General features: G+C 46.3%; 2 protein-coding genes across 2 annotated transcripts; one reads left to right on the plus strand and one right to left on the minus strand.

Annotated features, from left to right (window-relative positions):
- The first annotated feature begins 96 nt into the window (after positions 1 to 96).
- PSMC3 (proteasome 26S subunit, ATPase 3) lies at positions 97 to 7,025 on the plus strand. Its single transcript, XM_041414478.1, has 12 exons — positions 97 to 332; positions 425 to 505; positions 3,199 to 3,324; positions 4,063 to 4,167; positions 4,262 to 4,324; positions 4,779 to 4,916; positions 5,044 to 5,187; positions 5,408 to 5,556; positions 6,045 to 6,141; positions 6,290 to 6,435; positions 6,603 to 6,684; positions 6,806 to 7,025. Exons 1-12 carry the CDS (start codon positions 306 to 308, stop codon positions 6,914 to 6,916), a joined length of 1,269 nt encoding a protein of 422 aa, XP_041270412.1. The 5' UTR covers positions 97 to 305; the 3' UTR covers positions 6,917 to 7,025.
- Positions 7,026 to 7,479: 454 nt separating this feature from the next.
- LOC121335140 (transmembrane protein 178B-like) lies at positions 7,480 to 18,635 on the minus strand. Its single transcript, XM_041402981.1, has 5 exons — positions 18,189 to 18,635; positions 17,952 to 18,069; positions 11,620 to 11,733; positions 10,260 to 10,397; positions 7,480 to 9,119 (listed from the first exon to the last, which is right to left on the minus strand). Exons 1-5 carry the CDS (start codon positions 18,633 to 18,635, stop codon positions 8,875 to 8,877), a joined length of 1,062 nt encoding a protein of 353 aa, XP_041258915.1. The 3' UTR covers positions 7,480 to 8,874.
- Between the last annotated feature and the right edge of the window lie 327 nt (positions 18,636 to 18,962).

The raw sequence follows: 18,962 nt of genomic DNA on the forward strand, positions 1-18,962 counted from the left end.
CCGGGCTCCGCCCGCACCGCGCCCCGCCCCACCCCGCCATGGCGCCGCCGCCATCACTCAGCAGGTTTGGGGGCGGCACGTGACCCGCCGGCCGCTCCCCGCCCCGCCGGCAGATTCGGCACGGCCGCGGGTGCCGGGGCCGCTATCGGGGCGGCGGCGGCGGCAGCGCCGGGGGAGGGGAGGGTGCAGGGAACCCCCGTCCCGCCCGTGGCGGTGCGCCCGCCCTGCGCCGCCGGGAACCGCAGTGCGGAATCTGCCGCGCCGAACCCGCCGCGCCGTGCGCGTGCCCGCGGGCCGGCAGAAAGATGGCGTCGGTGTGGGATGAGTCGGAGGTGAGGGGCCGGGGCCGGGCCGGGCCGGGGCGGCGGGGCCGTGGCGAGCCGCGGGCCGGGCTGAAGGTAACGCTGCCGTTGTGTCCCCGCAGGACGGCGTCGGCGAGGAGGTGCTGAAGATGTCCACGGAGGAGATCGTGCAGCGCACCCGCCTCCTCGACAGCGAGATCAAGGTAGCGACCGGGGAGCGGAGCCGGGCCGAGGAGCGGAGCCGGGCCGGGCCGCCCTCCCGGGAACTCTGTGCTGCTGTTGTTCGGGGCGGGCGGGTTAGCACAGCCACGGGCCAGCAAAAAATTAAACCCGGTTAATTGACTCGAGAACGGCAGATTGAGGAATACTGAACCACAAAGGTAGGGGAGAATTACTGGAAGAGCATCGACCCGAGGAAGCTGAGGGGGCGGCTGTTCGACGCAGCCATGAATGCTTTAGCTAAAGTTACATAGGGGATCGTAGGCAGGCGGGGGGAGAAGTCTGTTCTGTGGCCTGAGTCAGGAAGATCTTTGGGTAATTTAGGTTGGAAGGCACTTGAGCAGATCTCCAGGCCAAACTCCTTCTCAAAGCAGGGTCAGCCATAACCCAGGCTACTCAGGGCTTTAGCCGGTTGGATCTTGAAAGCCTTTAAAGACATACTGCACCGCTTCGCAGGGTGTTCAGTGCTGCTGCTTGACAGACCTCGTGAGGATAAAGATTTGCTTTGCTGCAGTCTGAGCTGCACCTGTTTCAGTCTTTGTTATTTCATCTGCCCATTGTGTACTGCTGTGAAGTGTCTGGTTCAGTCTCTTTGATACGTCCTTCCCCAGTTCTGTTCTCCAGCTGAACAAACCCACCTCCCTCAGGAGGGCCCATGCTCCAGCCCCCAGCCATCTTAGTGGCCCTAGCTCAACTCAGTCCATTTTATCAATGTCTTTGCTGAATGGGGGTACACCAAAACTGGACTGAGTGCTCTAGGTAGGATCTAAAGTATTGAATAAAGGGGACTGAACACTTCTCTCCATCTACTGCCCGCAGTCGTGATAGTACAGCCCAGGATGCCGTTTGCCACCCTTGCTGTCAGGGCACATTGCTGGCTCCTGTTCAGTTCATTGTCTTACGGAGACCCCCAGGTGCATTCCTCAGCCAGACAGTCACCAGCGTGTGTCAATGCAGGGTGCACTGCCCTCCCTGCTGCGGGGCTTTACACGTGTCCTCGTTTTTTGTAAGGTTTCTGTGTGGCAGCTCTGCCTTTGAACACCGAAACTATGCCCCCCAAATTGGTGTCATCTGCAAACACGAGGAGAAAACATTCCATCCTCTTGCTTGTTCATTCATGAAGATGTTAAGCAGATAGGTTTTGCATAAAAGAGCACTTAAAAATTTAGAATGTTTGCTGCCCCGTTTTACCAGTATTGAGATAAAATATTTCATAAGTTGTACAGAGTAACTTCATCCTATACTGCTTCAGGCTCCACAAGTAATTCTGACTTACTAATGTACCTTATTAGTCTATAAAGACAGTAAGGGTAAATATGTGTCTTATTTTTAAACTGCAGAATACAGTAAGGAGTAGAAGTAGCCTTCTTCATTTTATAGTAAGAGTATTATAATTGCAAAATGTTTGTAAGAACCTCCCTTCAGTTTTCCTTGAATGTTTTCTAGGGTGTTCTATTAAATCAAATTTATTATTTTTTGCATTTTTATTTAACAGATTCTGTATTGGCTCCTGTAACAGTTCTGTCCTGTGAATGTGTCACAGCACAGTATTGTGCTTCTAAAGACTTGTAAAAAGATAGTTTCTTGGTGAAGAGTGGATTTCCCCATTGAACAGAATCGCACACCCAACTGAGGTGTGACCAGTTCTCCTGAGATCTCTTGGTGCTCCAGTCACTTCAGTGGGGATCACAAAGTGTGTATTTGCACACTGTGTGATTAACCAGGAAAGGCAGGAAAAGGCCTGTCAGTGTCAGCCAGACAGCACTGCAGACAGCTGTGTAAATGCACTTGTGTAAAAATCCCCACTGTTGGATGGGGAGTAAGAACTTTTTTTCTTAGAGGTTTTTTTTTTCCTTACAGTTAGTGTGATCATAGAATCAGAGAATAGTTTGGGTTGGAAGAGACCTTTGAAGGCCAGCTCCTGCCATAAGCAGGGATGTCTTTAACTAGACCAGGTTGCTCAGAGCCCTGTCCAACCTGGTCTTGAATGTTTTCAGGGATGGGGCATCCACCATGTTTCTGGGCAACCTGTTGCAGTGTTTTGCTGTCCTTACTGTAAAATTTCTTATATCCAGTGTAAATTTACCCTCTTGAAGTTTAAAACCCATACCCCTTGTCCTGTTGTAACAGGTCTTACTAAAAAGTCTGTCCCCATCTTTCTTACAAGGCAGCTTTAATGAGGTCTTCCTGGAGCCCTCTCTTCTCCAGGCTGAATCATAGAATGCTCGGTGTTGCAAAGGGCTTAAAGATCATCTAGTTCCAGCCACCTTGCAAAACATAACTAAAATAGGTGTGTATATGTAGTTACTTGTGTATCTGTATGTATTAAAAGATCACATCCAAACCAAGCCACAGTTGCCATATCTGGGCCATATTGATATGTAGGTTACATTGCAGCCCTGTAAGCTGTTGCACTGATCAGGCTGAGGCTACCAAGTGACACCGGGAAGAAATTGTTTGGGGTTATTGATTAGTTAGAGACCAATGGGCTGTGTAGCCTTGATTCCTAACAAATTTTGGCTAATTTGCTGGCTTTGCTTTTTTATATATTACATTTCCCTTTATTCCTCAGACTTACATTTCTGTAACTGTTTGCTTTTGGAACACTCTATTAATTTTTTCTTGCCTCAGTTTTCTGACACGATTCCTTTTTCTTTCTTCTGTGTACCAATTGCAGATCATGAAGAGTGAGGTACTGAGAGTGACCCACGAGCTCCAGGCCATGAAAGACAAGATCAAAGAAAACAGTGAAAAGATCAAAGTGAACAAAACCCTGCCATACCTTGTCTCCAATGTTATTGAGGTGAGGGTTGTGGGCATTTACATAGTAACGTGAGAAGTGTGTGAAATTTATAGTGGCAGGGAGAAAGGCAGGGAACTCACCCGGGATTCAAGACCTGGAGTATTCTCAGACTTCCAGTGCTGCCAGAGCCAGGACTTTCAGGTTTTTCTGTTGTTTTTATTTGTGACCTGGAAGTGCACGTCTCTTGCCCACTTGTTCTCTGGGTCATTCCTGAAGCTTTGGGTACTGTTCATCTGTACTTAAAAACCATCAGAGGGTGGCACAGCCCTTCTGAGTGTAAACTTGAGCATCTGAAATTGGACACATGCTCTCTGTAACTTGTGAAACAGCAAATGAAAGGCCATGGCTGTTACTCCATCACATTCTTTTTGTAATTCAGTAATTCTGATGATAGGAAGAAGAATGCTGATAGTTTGCTATTAAAAATGGGATTGCTTTGTACTACTGTTTAAAAACTTAATGAGCTTAAGCCTTAATGTGAGCTGCTGTATGGGAGAAGGAATCAGTGCCATTAGCTACTACTTTGTTCTGGATTTTGTTATGCCTTTCTATGCACTACTGCGTGCTGCTTCATAAGGAAAGGAAGAAAACAATTTTTACAGGATGGCTTTAATGCCTTCAGGACTCTACTGCTGATGGATGATGGAAAGTTTTATTTCTTCTAATGCATGTATGTTGGAAGCATTAATCCTACTAGCCTGGTAACATTGTTATGAACTCTTTCACCCTGGTTTTCAGCTGCTGGATGTTGACCCAAATGACCAGGAGGAGGATGGAGCAAACATTGACCTGGATTCCCAGAGAAAGGGCAAGTGTGCTGTGATCAAGACCTCTACACGTCAGGTAAGACCCATGTGCCCAACCGGGTGTGAGGAATGATGCAAAGGATCTTCTCCTGGTACATCTGGTTTTGCTCACTTTGATTTCTTTTTAACAGACATATTTCCTGCCTGTTATTGGGTTGGTTGATGCTGAGAAGTTGAAGCCTGGAGATCTGGTGGTGAGTGATTCTATTGTGAGAGTTGGATATGATGGTGGCCAGAAAATTGCATGTCTTGCCTTTAAGAAAGAAGACAAATCTGTCCAGATTTCCCCAAGACCATTTCTCTACTAAAATTTTCATAGATAGGTATTATGGGTTCAGTTACTACTGTTTGTAGTAAAGAAAAGCAGTTTGGGGTGTGTGCCTTTTATACATACAATTAGGTGCTGAAAGTTTAAAGATCGCTTAGCAAGTTTTTTAAACCCTGTCTTTTTATTGTAAATGAACTGGACTACTCATTTAAAATGTGACTGTGGCATTGTCCACTCTGCCAAGCTGGGGTGATTTGATGAATGCCAGTGTCAAAGCTGGTTTTTCTTGCATCCTTGAGGTCTATAAATCAGCTTTGATGGCGTGTTTATTAAGTGCTATCTGAAGGAACCTGTTAAAAGCAAAGGACTTGTGTTTACAGGGGGTGAACAAAGACTCTTACTTGATCCTGGAGACTCTGCCTACGGAGTATGATTCACGGGTGAAGGCCATGGAGGTGGATGAGAGGCCCACCGAGCAGTACAGTGACATCGGGGGGCTGGATAAACAAATCCAAGAGGTGATACTTTATGTATAGATTCTGGTGTGACTGTGGACAACAGTCTTTGAACTTCAACTCTAAAGCAGACAGCCTGGATCTGTGGAGAAAAATGGGTTTATATATTAATATTTTTCTTTTGTTGTAGCTTGTGGAGGCAATTGTCCTGCCGATGAATCATAAGGAGAAATTTGAAAATTTGGGTATCCAGCCACCCAAAGGAGTCCTGATGTATGGACCTCCAGGAACAGGGAAGACACTTCTAGCTCGAGCATGTGCTGCCCAGACCAAGGTAAAAGGAACCTGTGAAAGTGTGTGCAGCTGTAGAATAGTACCTGACAAAGAGTAAGAACACCTCCAGGTGAAGAAGGTCATACACACAAATTGGTGTTACAAAGGCTGGGATTTTCCTATTTGCTTGCTTGCTTGTTTTAATTAAGGACTTCTTATAGTACTCAGAAGTGACCCTATCGTGAAATGAGGCCTAGGATTGATTGTCTTTCCCTTCCCAGGCCACGTTCCTGAAGCTGGCAGGTCCACAACTTGTGCAGATGTTCATTGGCGATGGAGCGAAGCTGGTACGTGATGCTTTTGCTCTTGCGAAGGAAAAAGCTCCTTCCATCATCTTTATTGACGAACTGGATGCCATTGGCACTAAAAGGTGAGCTCTAGTCCATGTTGTAAAGTTCTTGAGAGCTGCCTAGCAGCCTCCTTTGCCCGTGTATGTAAGAGCCTTTTAAAGCATGGCTTGCTCAGAGAGTGTGAACACAGTCACAGATAGATAGCAGTTGCTACAATCCTTGGGCTCAGGAGCAAAGTTTGTCAGATCTTGGGATCTGTCTGATAGCCTCCTGCTTTATATAACTGTTTTCTCTCTGCAGCAGGCACCTGGAGATGTTCACCCTCATTTACTACATGGGCCTGGACAACATAAGCCCCATTCAGCTCTAAGGACTAAAAGTCTTAGGTGCTCTGACAGTTATTCTAGTTGCAGTCCTCATCGTGGTAGGACTGTAGTTTCAAGGAAAAATTTGGAACACCTCAGCCAAAGAGCATGAACTACAGTCATTCAGTGTTTTGATGTGATTAAAAACATAGGGACAGGGTGGTCAGGTTCATACTGACAGTTTTGTCCTTGTTTCCCCTCAGGTTTGATAGTGAGAAGGCCGGTGATCGGGAGGTGCAGAGGACCATGCTGGAGCTACTTAATCAACTTGATGGTTTCCAGCCCAACACACAAGTCAAGGTTGGGAGCTAGCAGGGAGTGCTGCTGAGGTCCAGGGTGGTCTAGCAGGGGATGGAAAACAGTGTCCAGGGAAGAAGCTTGGTGAATCTTTGGGGAGAAGAAGCCTGTCTTCTAGGTGCCTCACATTGATGATCCTACTTTTGCTTAGGTGATTGCTGCAACCAACCGGGTTGATATCTTGGACCCAGCTTTGCTCCGCTCTGGACGATTAGATCGGAAGATCGAGTTCCCAATGCCTAATGAAGAGGCCAGAGCCAGAATTATGCAGATTCATTCACGCAAAATGAATGTCAGGTGTGGTCTCTTGGGGTTCTTTTTGTCACTCACGATGGTACCTCAGTGCTGAGAAGTGATTGGCAGTCACTTGTTGGGAGCTCACTGTGGGGCTGAGGAAACTCCCTGTGTTGCTTTTCCTATTTGGTACATGTTCTCAGACGTTTTTCCCCATTTGCTTATATCAGCCCTGACGTGAACTATGAGGAACTGGCTCGCTGCACAGATGATTTCAATGGAGCCCAGTGCAAGGCCGTGTGTGTCGAAGCGGTAAGTATTCCTCCATAGGAATAGCACTGGTGGGAGGGAAATGTGAAAGCTAGAATGGAGCAGTTATTTGGAACTGGTGTGGTGCTCACATTCCCTCTCTAAATACTGTCTCATTGGGCAGGGGATGATTGCCCTCCGCCGTGGAGCTACAGAGCTCACCCACGAGGACTACATGGAGGGAATCCTGGAGGTTCAAGCAAAGAAAAAAGCCAACCTGCAGTACTATGCCTGATCCTTGCCCAGTCAAGGTTGTGGCCTTGGCAGAGGACAGGAATAGACTGGACTATATCACTCACTTTCTGTCTGGAGAAAATAAAGCATTTTTTCCCTTTAAAAACAAATCCATGATGTGTTGGGGCTGTCGCCCTTGCTCGGTGTGTCTACATCCATGAAAAGGGAGGCTAAAAGCCTCCTGTGCACTGTGCTCACCATGCTGCCTTTGGACCCTCCTCCAACTAGCACTGGAGTAAACCCTGCTCTGATACTTCCTCATGAGGACCAAGAGGCTATACTGCAGTAAGGGCACTGTGACATTGATGACCTGCAGCTCAGACAGCATCCCTGGTTCTTGCCTGCGCAGCCAGTGAACAGCCTACAGCCTGGTTAGAGTTTGAAACTTTGGAACACTCACTTTGCAAGGGTGAACACAATTCACACACGAATGATGTTTTAACTTTGTCACTTGAACTTAACTCTTGGAAGCTTTAACACTGTTGCTGGTATGTGTATGTGAGCTCTGGGGAACCAGTCAGATCATTAGTCATAAAAGAATTCCAAGGTTTCATTCACTGAGCAAGTCTTTCAGTACTTTTAATGCCAGTTGAGAATTACAACTTCCATTTAAAAATTACACTTTTCATAAATACACTGACTTTAGCATTAAGTATCTTACATGCCACTGTATTGTATTTTAAATACAATGTAAACATCTCCAAATGCTGGCCATCTCATCTTTACCTGTGCAGTTTTTGGACACTTGGGAGAGGGGCGGGGATATGAGAAGGAAAAAAAGACTAGATGGATGAAAGAAAAATGCACTCCAAAGTACTTTGGCTGATGTTCCTGAGTTAGCCCTAGTACTTGTGCTGGTACCAAGGTCCTTAGTGCTCATTTTGGAGAGGGATCTTGTTCCAGCAGAACACGCATGCTCTTGACACGCTGCGCTCAGGGCATTTGACATTGGAAGGGGCAGAAGCCACATGTTCCTGAGGAAAATACACTGTGGTTCCTTTGGACTTTAATATTAGAGGGGGCTGTACATCTGCTGTTTTAGCAGTACTGTTATTTGAGCTCAGGGAGAATTACTCATCTCCTTTCACAGAATAGGAGTTGCACCCAGAAGTTAGTTCAGAAGTGAAAGTTGGTGCTGGCAGCTCAAACTATGACACATGTTGAAAAATGTACCTCTGGTGGAATAGTTAAAAGCTGCATGTTGCGTACAACTCCCCATTAAAACAAGGGCATGTTACTTAGCCAGATGAGTAATTTTCACTGTGTAAGAAGCTGAGAAAAACTTCCCTCTGTTTTCCCAGTCCATAAGAGTTTTCTTGGAGACTTGCTGCTCAGTTACAGCTAGCTCCTTTTGGAAATGGTTTGAGTAGTGAGTAAATAGCTGAATCCACAGCATGGAATAGCACAGGTTTCTGATTTAAATAAATTAATACTAAGAATGGGCTAATTCTTTGGCCTCAACCTCGGCTTAGATCAAGGTTCTTTTGGGAAAGGATGGCCTGAGCCAACACTAGACATGCCTGTTGCAAAAGTGTTCAAGCCAACTTCACTTAGCTCCTTGCCCTAAATTGGGTCTGAACTACACAGACCTGCAGCAATAGAGTTGGTGCGTAAACATCCCTTACAACTGGACAATAACAGGACCATGGAGGTACAGTTCAAAAAAACAGCACAAAAAAAAGACACAATCTTGGACTTAATCCCTTGTAAACAGAAGAAAAACAAATTGAAAGAACTGTCCCCCTTAAACCATCAATGATCAAGTTGCCAATAATTCAAACCTGGAGTTACTCGCAATGTCCGTGTCTGCGACTGGAGGCTGTAGCAGCGTCCCATGGGCTGGCATTTCGACAGCTCTGGCACTGCTCTCCACACGCCGACATGCCACCTCTTCCTGGTGTTAACCCACAGCTCTGCCCAGGCTGCGCTTTCCAGAGTCTCTCCTCGCTCTCTCTGGGGTCACACGGCCCCGTTCTCTTGTCTGGGTTTTTGTACGGATGCCCGGGAGGTGTTGAGTGATGGGGCCAAAGTGCAGAGGAACCCAGCCAGCAGGGTGAGGCCCAAGCCCCCCCAGGCACAGAACATGGACCAGCCATAGCCATGACTGATGTCCTCTGGCAGCCCATAGACGTAGCGAGGATAGCGGGATAACTCAAAATTGATCCCAGCTACGCAAGTGCAGAGTGAGATGATACAGCAAGTACCTGCAGGAGAAAAGCAAGAGGCTTCTACACTGCCCTCAGACAGGTTAATTATGCTCTGTTTTTTTCCCTCAGTATTTTCAAAGTCAAGAATTTTCAAAATCAAGAATTACCCTTAGGGTTTTTTCTGCAGTCTTACCAGCCACTCTCCTTATAAGGCAGAGAAAAAAAAAAGGAAAATATGTAGGACTACAGGATACCTTTCTTCACAAAAAAAACAGTACTACCTTAGCACCTTTCATTGCAATTTTGAACTCAGTCATAGTTCACCATGCTTTGATTCTCCTGAGACTATTTCCAGTGTCTAATGTCGTCAGGTTCCAGACAGTACTTGGCCAGTTTCTGCTATGAAAGGTAATTAGCTCACCAAATCCCAGGGCTGCAAAGTGCAGCACTTTTTGGTTTCTACTAGGAGCACCCACACTTCTGCCAGCTGTACTCTAGGCCCACAAAGCGTGCCCAGATTTTTGTCATCTGCTACACATTCACTGAACACCTATACAGAGGAGAAAAAAGCCTAAGAAGTATGTTTAATATACACTAGTATACTAGACTCCAGATCTATACTGCCCATTTTCAGGTTGAAAAATCAAAGTTCAGAAAAACCTTTGACCATTCAGAAAGTCTCCTCCCACCCAGGACAAACAGATGTAACACCCCTGGCAAGCACTGAGCTCACATCCTTATCACTGGGCCGATGTCCTCCCAGACTTGGCTGGTTTGGACTTCTTCATTACATGAAGATCTAAGCATCTCTGAGTACCAGAAAGATGCTCTACATTAACCTCTGTTTGTCATGATTCCTAGGAAAAGCTGGGCTGAGCTGTCTGACAGGAGCCACAGGCTGCACGCTTGGAGCAAGCCAGAGGACTGTGCTCATTGTGCACATGGTCCCCGTGGCTACACACCAGCTCTCCAGAGCAGAAGGCTCATACACACACATCAGGGTCTACTGAGAAACATGCAGTACCCACACAAGCGCAGATCCTGCCCAGTGCTGGAAGCAGCAACTGCACTGTGCTGACAGTTTGCTGCACTAAGTTACTGCTTCATGTAGTTGTTGTGTCCTGACTTTACTTTTATTTTTACAAGGCAGCAATACTGAATGTGGTGACTTGAGGAGCAGAAGCAAAAGGCTCTCACCTCCCATTAGGAAGAGCAGCCCAGCCACGTACTGCATGAGCTCCTGCTGTTTGCAGCAGCCCAGCACACCAATGATCCACCCAAACAGGATGATGGAGACTGCCATGCCAATGAAGCCAGCCGTCATCCTCCGCAGATCTGGAGGAAAAGGAGAAAAGCAAGACAAAAGACATAAAGATGGCAGTACCTAGAGAAAACAGCCAGTGCAGAGGCCAGATGTGGATTTACTGGTTCTAAGTTTATACTTCAAGCATGGACTTCTCCTCCCATAGCTTCTTTGAGGTAGATAGTTTGCCCATTATACTGAAACTAAAGGAATCCATCTAAAATGGTTCCATTGTGCTGGACACTGTGCAACTGGAGAGCGTTTCTGTCCTGATCCAAAGTACCAGCATGGTACAGAAGGAGTGCATCACAAAATCATGTTAGTACTGCAAGGGCTTTTTCTTTTTTTTTTTTTCTGTGGCATCTTTCTTTGGGACAGAGTTTGTCGGGGGAGAAAAATTTCTGCTGAAAATAGAAACAAAAGAAGCAAGAAGGGACACTAGAGAGGACAAAATGACTAGTGCAAGGGAAGCACACAGTGTGAACTGAAAAGAGGAATAGTGGGAAGACAGAAGCAGACAGCAGATCAATACAGTATTATGGGAACAACTCCAGTAATAAGCTCTAAAAAAAAAAAAGCTTGGGGTACGAGTGTCATGAACAGCACTTTGCTATCCATAGTAAAATTGCTGTCCTAGTTCAGTCTCCAGCTGAACTAGGATTTCCTTGGCACTGACTCCCACTTGACAGGGGCAATGTTGAATTATGTGAGCAATAGAACAAAAAAACAGAGAGAAGCAGGAGCAAAAAAAAAACCAAAACTGATTAAATAATTCTCAGTCACAGGCTACAGGTCAGTTATCTGTGTGGGAAGGACTTGAGCATCAGGCAGCTTGTGGGCCAGGTGCTGGTGCAAAGACAAACTGAGATGTTCCCTAAAAGAACTGGTCACCAGGGGGTTGCATCAGGTCACTGGTGTGCACACAGAAAATTGCAACAGGATCTATACAGTGATGCAGCACCTTTGCTGTAAGCCAGCTAGGAACTGTCTGTGCCCAGATCCAGAATACAATGACACCTTGCAATTCACTACACACATCTGTATTCCTGAATTCCCAGCTTTAAGCCTCTCCAAATCCCATGCCCCGCCCCCCAACCATACAGCTGGCTGCTTGCACTTCCTCACTAATCAATCTGTATCTATGCTTAGAGCCCAGTGCCACGCTTAGATGAGGTGATCCCGAGCCCTCAGCTGGCATTGCATTAAGGCATTTAGCGATGCAAACATTCCTGAGCCCTGCTCCGGGCTACTTACGGAGCGCGTGCCACTCATCCTGCCGGATGGTGTTGGTGATGTTGATGGGCAAGTTGCGAGGCAGAGAGCTGGAGGTGTAGTGGTACTTCACAGCAGTGCAGCGCTGGATGACTCCTGTAAAGACACATCAGTATGAAACAGCATGAAATCCCCCTGGCCTTGCACTTGCTGCTGGGCTGGCTAGCCCAGCAGAGCTCGCACAAGGGAAGCCTTCAGTAACAGGGTAAATGTAGCCAAAAAAGAGCTGTTTAATTCAAAGGCTTTGGGATTGGGAGGGGAGAGAACCTACTAAGAAATACCAGCAAAGCAGGAGCCAGGTGTCTCTCCAAGAAGCAATAGCTGAAGTTAAACGGCTATTAAAGCTTAAAGACAGTCAGGAAAAACATGTCTAAAAGCTGTCTAGAGGAACTGCTATGATCTTTTTTGGGATGTCTAAGGAGACAAGAATGTGGCCAAGCACCAACAGGACCGCTTCATCTCTAAGAAGACAGAATCGTAACACTTTGAAAATTTTGAATGAATGCTGGAAAGTGAACTGCATAGGAGAATCTTTTGAATACACTCCAATAGTCATTGGCTCTTTGCTTTACTTTCAATGAGCAGTAGTATCCAGGTAGAATACTATGTTTCCATTATAGCTTAAAGAAAAGTGTACCCCAGATGTAAATGTGAACTTAGAAGCATGCTTTTCCAGAAAGGGATTTTTAATTTAGAAATTGGGGGAGAATGGTGAAGTAGAAGAGAGCAACCAGAAAGATAAAAGAGTTAAATAGCAGAAAAAGTTCCTCTTAAACAGTGGCTACAGGGCCATTACTACTACTTGAATGTTGGAGCAGAAGAACCATTCAAAAACAATCAACTGGCCAGTGACCTAATTAAGCTGGTGAACAATCACTAGCAGGGAGATGCAGATTCAGTGATCAGCTTTGCAAAAGACACTAGAAAACGCAGAAGAATTGAGCTTTCTGTGGCTCCCACAGCAATGAGAAGCTTGATTTTGTTCTCTAACAATGTTCGCTGGGACTGTACTGACCTGGTTTCTGCAAGGACCTGCAAAGAGGAAGCCCCCATTTCACAAGATCAGAAGCTGCCTATGAGAGGCCCAGGCAATTCCAGCCATCAGGCAAGGGAGGGAAAGGTGATCTGACTTTCCTCCCTTTTCAAGCGAGCTCCAATTCTCAGCTGTGCTTCCCACCACCCCTTCCCTTGCTGCGGCTCCCTGCTGCTTCCCCAGCAGCACAGAGCACTTCCAGCTGCACACAATACACAGAGGGGCTGCCCTTCACCTGCAGCCAGTGGCCCTCCTGCTGAGCAGGGCTCCCTCCTTGCACTTACCTCGGGACAATGTGCAGCCACTGAGCCAATGATCAGCAAGACAACCCAGTGTCAGAGGGTGCCAGTTCATTTGCAAAAGCTGCAGACATCTGAGTTAAGAACTTAGGCCATATACAACACACCACAGTATCTAATCAAATTTCACCTGTGACTGCTGACTGAACTCAATTTCAATATGGACACGACTTGCAGGTGTTGTTGAGAAATATGTATATAGAACAAACTAATGACATCAGATTTCAGATTACAATGCACTGCATTCATTAAAAGTATTATTTATGCACTTATATTTCCTGATCATACAAGTAATACATATGAAGCAGCATTTTAAATAAGAGCAAGGATTACTATTTTTATAGCTCATTACAGAAAAAGCAAAGACTAGAAATGTACATCCCTTATGATCAAAGCTATAGACTTCTCAGCTAAGACGTCACTAAGAAAAATATTTGCTCTTTATAATTCCAAGAGTTTAACATGTAAACTAAAACCTCTCCACCTTCCCATACAAAACTGGTTATTTAGAAATTTTTGGATATAAATTCATTCTGCCTCTGGTTTAAAAACTGTACTCCTAATCCTTTCTTCCCCAGAATTCGAAGTGCTAATTTTATATAGTTAGCACATAACTATTATATTAAAACAGCAAATTTGCAAGAAAAAAAAAATGCTCAGGAGTGCACAGATTTCAGGGCTTTTGCTCAGTGCTGACCTCTAATCCATAGGCTTGGTAACAGCCTTTGATTACACCAGGACAAGCTGTTTTTCCAATAAGAGTCCATTTTTCTGAGAGCACAGGCTGGACCCACTCTACTGTGAGCCACTATAGGCAAAAGAAGGGAGGCCTCTCTCTGCAGATCTTCTAGAAAAGTTCATATAGGCAGGCAAGAGAGTCAGGGACCTGGAGAAGCAGTGAGTGTGATCTCAGCTGAATACCTAAGCTACTTTCTCCCAGGAAACTTTAACACGCACCCAGGCAACCTTCAGAACCTCAATTTTGCATTTGCCATCACTAGTCTGTGTTCCCCATTTTTTGAGTGAATTTCTAGGTCTCACTTGCAGAGATGCCATGCACTCAAATATGGCCAGGTACTCCACAGGACTGCATTTAAAGTCATATAACACCTTGTTCCCTAAGTACACAAGAAAAAAAGTAAAAATCAAAACCAGGTTTGCAGTCCCAAAGTTATTGTTAAGTAAAGTTGTTTCAAAGGTACTCCAGTAAGTCCTTGGACCTGAGCCTTACATACCTGAAATCACAGTCTATAAAACAAGGACAGCATCCTGCCCTTCATTTCAGAAACCTGCTAGCAAAGTGACTTCCTTTTTGTTTACAACACACTCAGACAAGTACCATAAGAAAGCCTGCCAAAAATAAAACTTTTGCCTTCAGGCAAGGGCTTGAATAGAACAGAGTCATGTGGTGAACAACAAGTGTGTGTTGTCTGTTTTGGCACACCAGTACATTGGGGATACGGGACAGAAGGAGGCAGGTGCCTCCTTCTCCTCCAGATCATTAGTGAACCATAAAGCACACATCCAAGAAAAAGGTCAGATGGACAGCCTGATGCCAGCATTTCTAAGGGCTTTAACAGAACTCTGTGAGAGTCACACTGCATGTACAATTTTCTTGATTAAAAAATAAACATGAACGGCATCCAGCAGTGTCACTCTGACACTTTCATGGCCCAGCTACATTCCCATGCCTTCTCACAGCCAACATTGCTTCTAACACCTTGTCCTCAACATGGTTTTTTTACCCCTCAGCATTGCAACTGCAGACAGGTTCCCCTTGGAACTCACACAGCCCTTGGAAGAGCACATGTGAGTGTCTCTGGACGAGTCCTTTCTCCTGACTGAAGATGAAGGATGGGAAAGGTCAGAGGATGCATTCCAGACTAGCCAGATACCCAGGCAGAGCACAGGCCCCTTGTTCCTAAACTGCCAGAAACATGGAAACACCAACCCTGCTGTGATACATTCAGTCTGTAATCCTGAATTAGCACACCCTGATTTTCAGTTTAGTTTTTGTTTCCAACTTTGAGACATGCGGGTTTTCTTTACACAACATGCCAGATGTTTATGAAGAAATGGAGGGATTCATTTTCAATTCTGCTACGTGGCCCAGTATCAGAGCATTGGACTCTCACACACTGGGAGAGACCCCCTACTGCCCATGAGCAGCCACAGCCAGTTAACAACTAAATACCACGTGAGGCCTGGCCCTCCCCTCCTTCATGCTCCAGAACCAACCAGCCATTGAAGCTTCCTGGCATTTTCCTACCGTTTCTGCCCAGGATTGTAAGGAGCACCATGCATTCACTCTGTCCACATCATTACCCAAGGGCCACCAGATCAAATGAATCAACCTTCCTTTAAAATACCACAAGAACTCTTAAAGATCCCACTGACAGAACATACATACCAAGGGCCATGACCAAACAGAACAAATTTATTAAACTTGCCACTTTAATAGATCCTCTGCAGCCCTCACAGGCAATCCTGTAACTCTTTCCACCTTCCATCAGTCAGAAAGAATGGGAAGTACAGACACCAGGACTGAGCAGTTTTCTCTCAAGGGCCTCACCATGGCCCCAAACTGTTGTGTTCCTCTGCTTAAGCATCCAGTGGTTCTCCTCACTTTCTCAGCTACACTGTGGTACCAAGAAGTCTTTTCAGTATATATGAGATGTACCAGTCCTACCTCAGAGACTTTTCAGAGCAAGTCTGAGAAGCAATAAAAATCCCTGGTTTATCAACAGTGATGAACTTTTTATTTTTTAATTCCTTCAGTTTAGGGATGTTAAAGCCGTTCAATGAGCCCACCAAGTCATCCAAAGCAGCCTGTTAGAATGGATCTTTCCCAATTCATCATCTTCTACTGTCACCATTTTGTAAGCAACACTTTTTTACTCTACTAATAGGTAGAAAAGACCCCTAAAAAAGATATAGTGAATCCCTGCAGGACTTTACTGCTTAAGTCCATGCAGATGGTTTTTGTTGTAGCATCAGTTACTGAATGTGGAATCCACACAGCACAGGCTCTACACGATGACGTGTAGTTCTCATGTTCTTACACTCAGAGAACCTCCCATATGTGCACAGAGATCCTCTCAGTTTCCTCACCAAATGGTTCAGTTCTTTGCCTTCTATCTCTTACTTACTGCTGATCTCCATTTTCCCCATGTGGTTTTTACATCATTCCTTCTTTTGCCTTTTAATTGTATTTTTAAAATGAAACTGTGTATTTTTTCACAGTTCCAAAATAGTCATTTTGCATTTTAAGAAAAATCTCACATATCATTCCCATCTTACATTTAAACATTTCCCACCTCTCAGTTTTGCACTACATTTTCTGACTAGTTTTTTCCTTTTAAATATATGAAGTGAATATATTTTGCTTTTTTTAATATCCCAGATATATAAATGTATATGCATCATTAGTTACAATGCTCAAGTAAGCAAGTTTCCATGAAACTGCTTTGTATTAATAGCAGTAGATAAATACAGGACTAGAAATCCATGGAATTATCTATATGGATAAGTGTATTTATGGACTTAAGTAATTTATTCAGAATTCAGGAGAGATGCAGAAAGGAAAGAAATCTTATTCCAGAGAGACTAGAAAAAAATGGAGACTATAAACCCAAACCAAAATTACCACAGAACTGTGAGAAAAAAAATCAAATTTACTCCTCTTTCACTAAAAGACCATAAAAATATCTAGATTGAGAAATACCAGGAATAAAGAAAGGCATCACACATCACCAAAGAGCTAGTTGAAAACTTAATGAAAATTGAGGAGGAATAGGACTTTAGCAGTGCACAGGAGCAATCTTCAGGTCACACAAGGGGAAAAAATACCTGCTTTTCTTTTTCAGAAGCACCAGATCTGGTATCATGCTTCAGAGAACAGCTCAGATGCAGCCACACCTGACCACCAGTCGGAAAAGGCTGCTTAATCACAGCTGTCAGAGAAAAGACAGACACAGTGGGAATGAGGAAAGGCTGCTAGTAAAGCAGGTCAGGAGACGGGATAAGAGAGTCATACCTATTTAAAGATCTGATTCTACAAGAACTATTATTAATAATTTCCCTCTATAAGATGACACATAAATCTTTACAGTAGCAACTGCTGTCCTAATAGGCAAAGAATATAAGGGGGGCAACGCTTTTTGTAGGGAAAGGCAAGGTCTTTTATTAGAACAGCTGGGGGGGAAAAGGAAACAAAGTAAACAGAAAACATTTTGGATTTAGAGTCCTTCCAGTTTTATTCATCAAAACTGAGAAAGACCATTCACCACCCTGTAATGGCCTCATGTAGAATGCAGACTCTAGCTTCCCTGTCCGACTTGCTGTGGTGTTGGGAAAATACCTCAGAAAGAGAAGAATTGAGGAGCAAACCAGTATTCTTCCCACCTGTTCCCCCATCTTAGCTAATCTCAGCAGGAGCTGAAAGCATTTTGCTTGATGTGAAGCAAAAAAATAGATAAATATTTTACATGAGAGCCACAATTAATAGAAAGAAATTAATGAGTTCCCTTTTAGTGAAAGGAGCTCAGCACGGAAATAAAAATGAAATGACATAAAATGGATCCTAGGAGAATAAATAGAGAAAGAAGCTAAGCACACAGCACTAGAGTTTCGAGAAGTAAGAGTCACTGCTGTGCATTGGAAAGAAGGGACAAAGACGAGCTGAGATTCACAGTGCCAGTCTATCCAGCCTCTGCTGTGCAGGACTGGCGTCACAGTTGGAAGCCAAGCTGAAGAACTGCTCTCGCTTTCTTAAGATAGCATTTCCATTTTGTGCCTCAATGGAAGCACTTTTCCCAACTCCTACTCTCTCTGTGCTAATATGTACCTGCTGGAACACTAAGTCCTGTTATTTATCATTAACCATACATAACCCATTGACTTCATGGGTCAGCCCAATACGTTATTTGTACCATCAAGTGCAGGACTTTTATTTATACTTCATGGCCTGCTTGGCTTTGTACCATGTGCCACAGAAGTAGAAGATCCATAGCTTTCTCCCCTTTCACCCTGGGGGCCCTGAGTGACAACTGCCACCATGAAAGCCTGGCAATCCACTGCAGCAATGAGAACTCCCTCATGCTAGAATGGGAACAACAGGTCCCTTTCACCTTGCCGCAAAAATCACAGCGCTATCAACAACACTGCATGTTTCTCAGCACTCAATTAGAAGAAAGTGTCGGGGTTAGGCGGACGCCCACCGAGAGCCAGGCCCTGCACTGGGCCCCCGAGGGGGCTCTCTGAGGACGTGGTCCCACCCAGCACTGCAGCATTTCTAGCGGAGAGGGAGGCGCACAGGACCCCGGGATGGGGTCAGGGCCGCGCTCGCCGCTTCCCGCAGCACGCCAGGGACACCGGGAGCCACGGCTCCGCCGGGCTCCGTCCGCGCCCGCCCGCCGGCCCGGTCTCGCCGCGGCGGGCAGGAGCGCCCGCGGGGGTCGGGCGCGGAGCGGCAGGTGCGAGCTGGGCGCCGACATGGAGCCGGGCGGGTCGCTGCGCTTGTGGCCGAAGCCGCGGCAGCGCTCGCGGTGCCGCCGCGCGTCCGTCTCGTACCAGGAGTCGGTGCCGATGGCCACGGCCAGGAGGGCGAGGGCGGCGGCGGCCAGGAGCAGCCCGGTGCCGCTCAGCGCCTGAGCCGCGGCCGCCATCTTACCGCGCCGGGGGCGGCAGGGGCGGGCGCTTCCCTGCAGCCCGGCTGGGGCCGCCGCCCGCGGCACCGCCCCCGGAAGGCGGCGCCGCGCCGGGCTCGGTCCCGTACCGCGGCATCCCCCGGGCGCGGCCCCACGGGGGTCCCGGAACCGCCCCCGCCGCGGCGCCCGGCTCCTGCTCCGAGGGCCCCTCTCTTGGCGGAGCCCGTGTCCAGGGCGGAGCGGGGGTGGCCACGGGCAGCTGCCGGGGGACGGATGACCGGAGGAAGAAGTGAACGGACGCTCCGAGCCTTTCCGCGGCTTCTTCTGGCCTGGCAGGCGCCCGTC

Source organism: Onychostruthus taczanowskii, unplaced genomic scaffold (genome assembly GCF_017590055.1).
Source record: "Onychostruthus taczanowskii isolate IOZ18803 unplaced genomic scaffold, ASM1759005v1 scaffold1, whole genome shotgun sequence".
In the NCBI taxonomy this organism is placed as follows: domain Eukaryota; kingdom Metazoa; phylum Chordata; class Aves; order Passeriformes; family Passeridae; genus Onychostruthus; species Onychostruthus taczanowskii.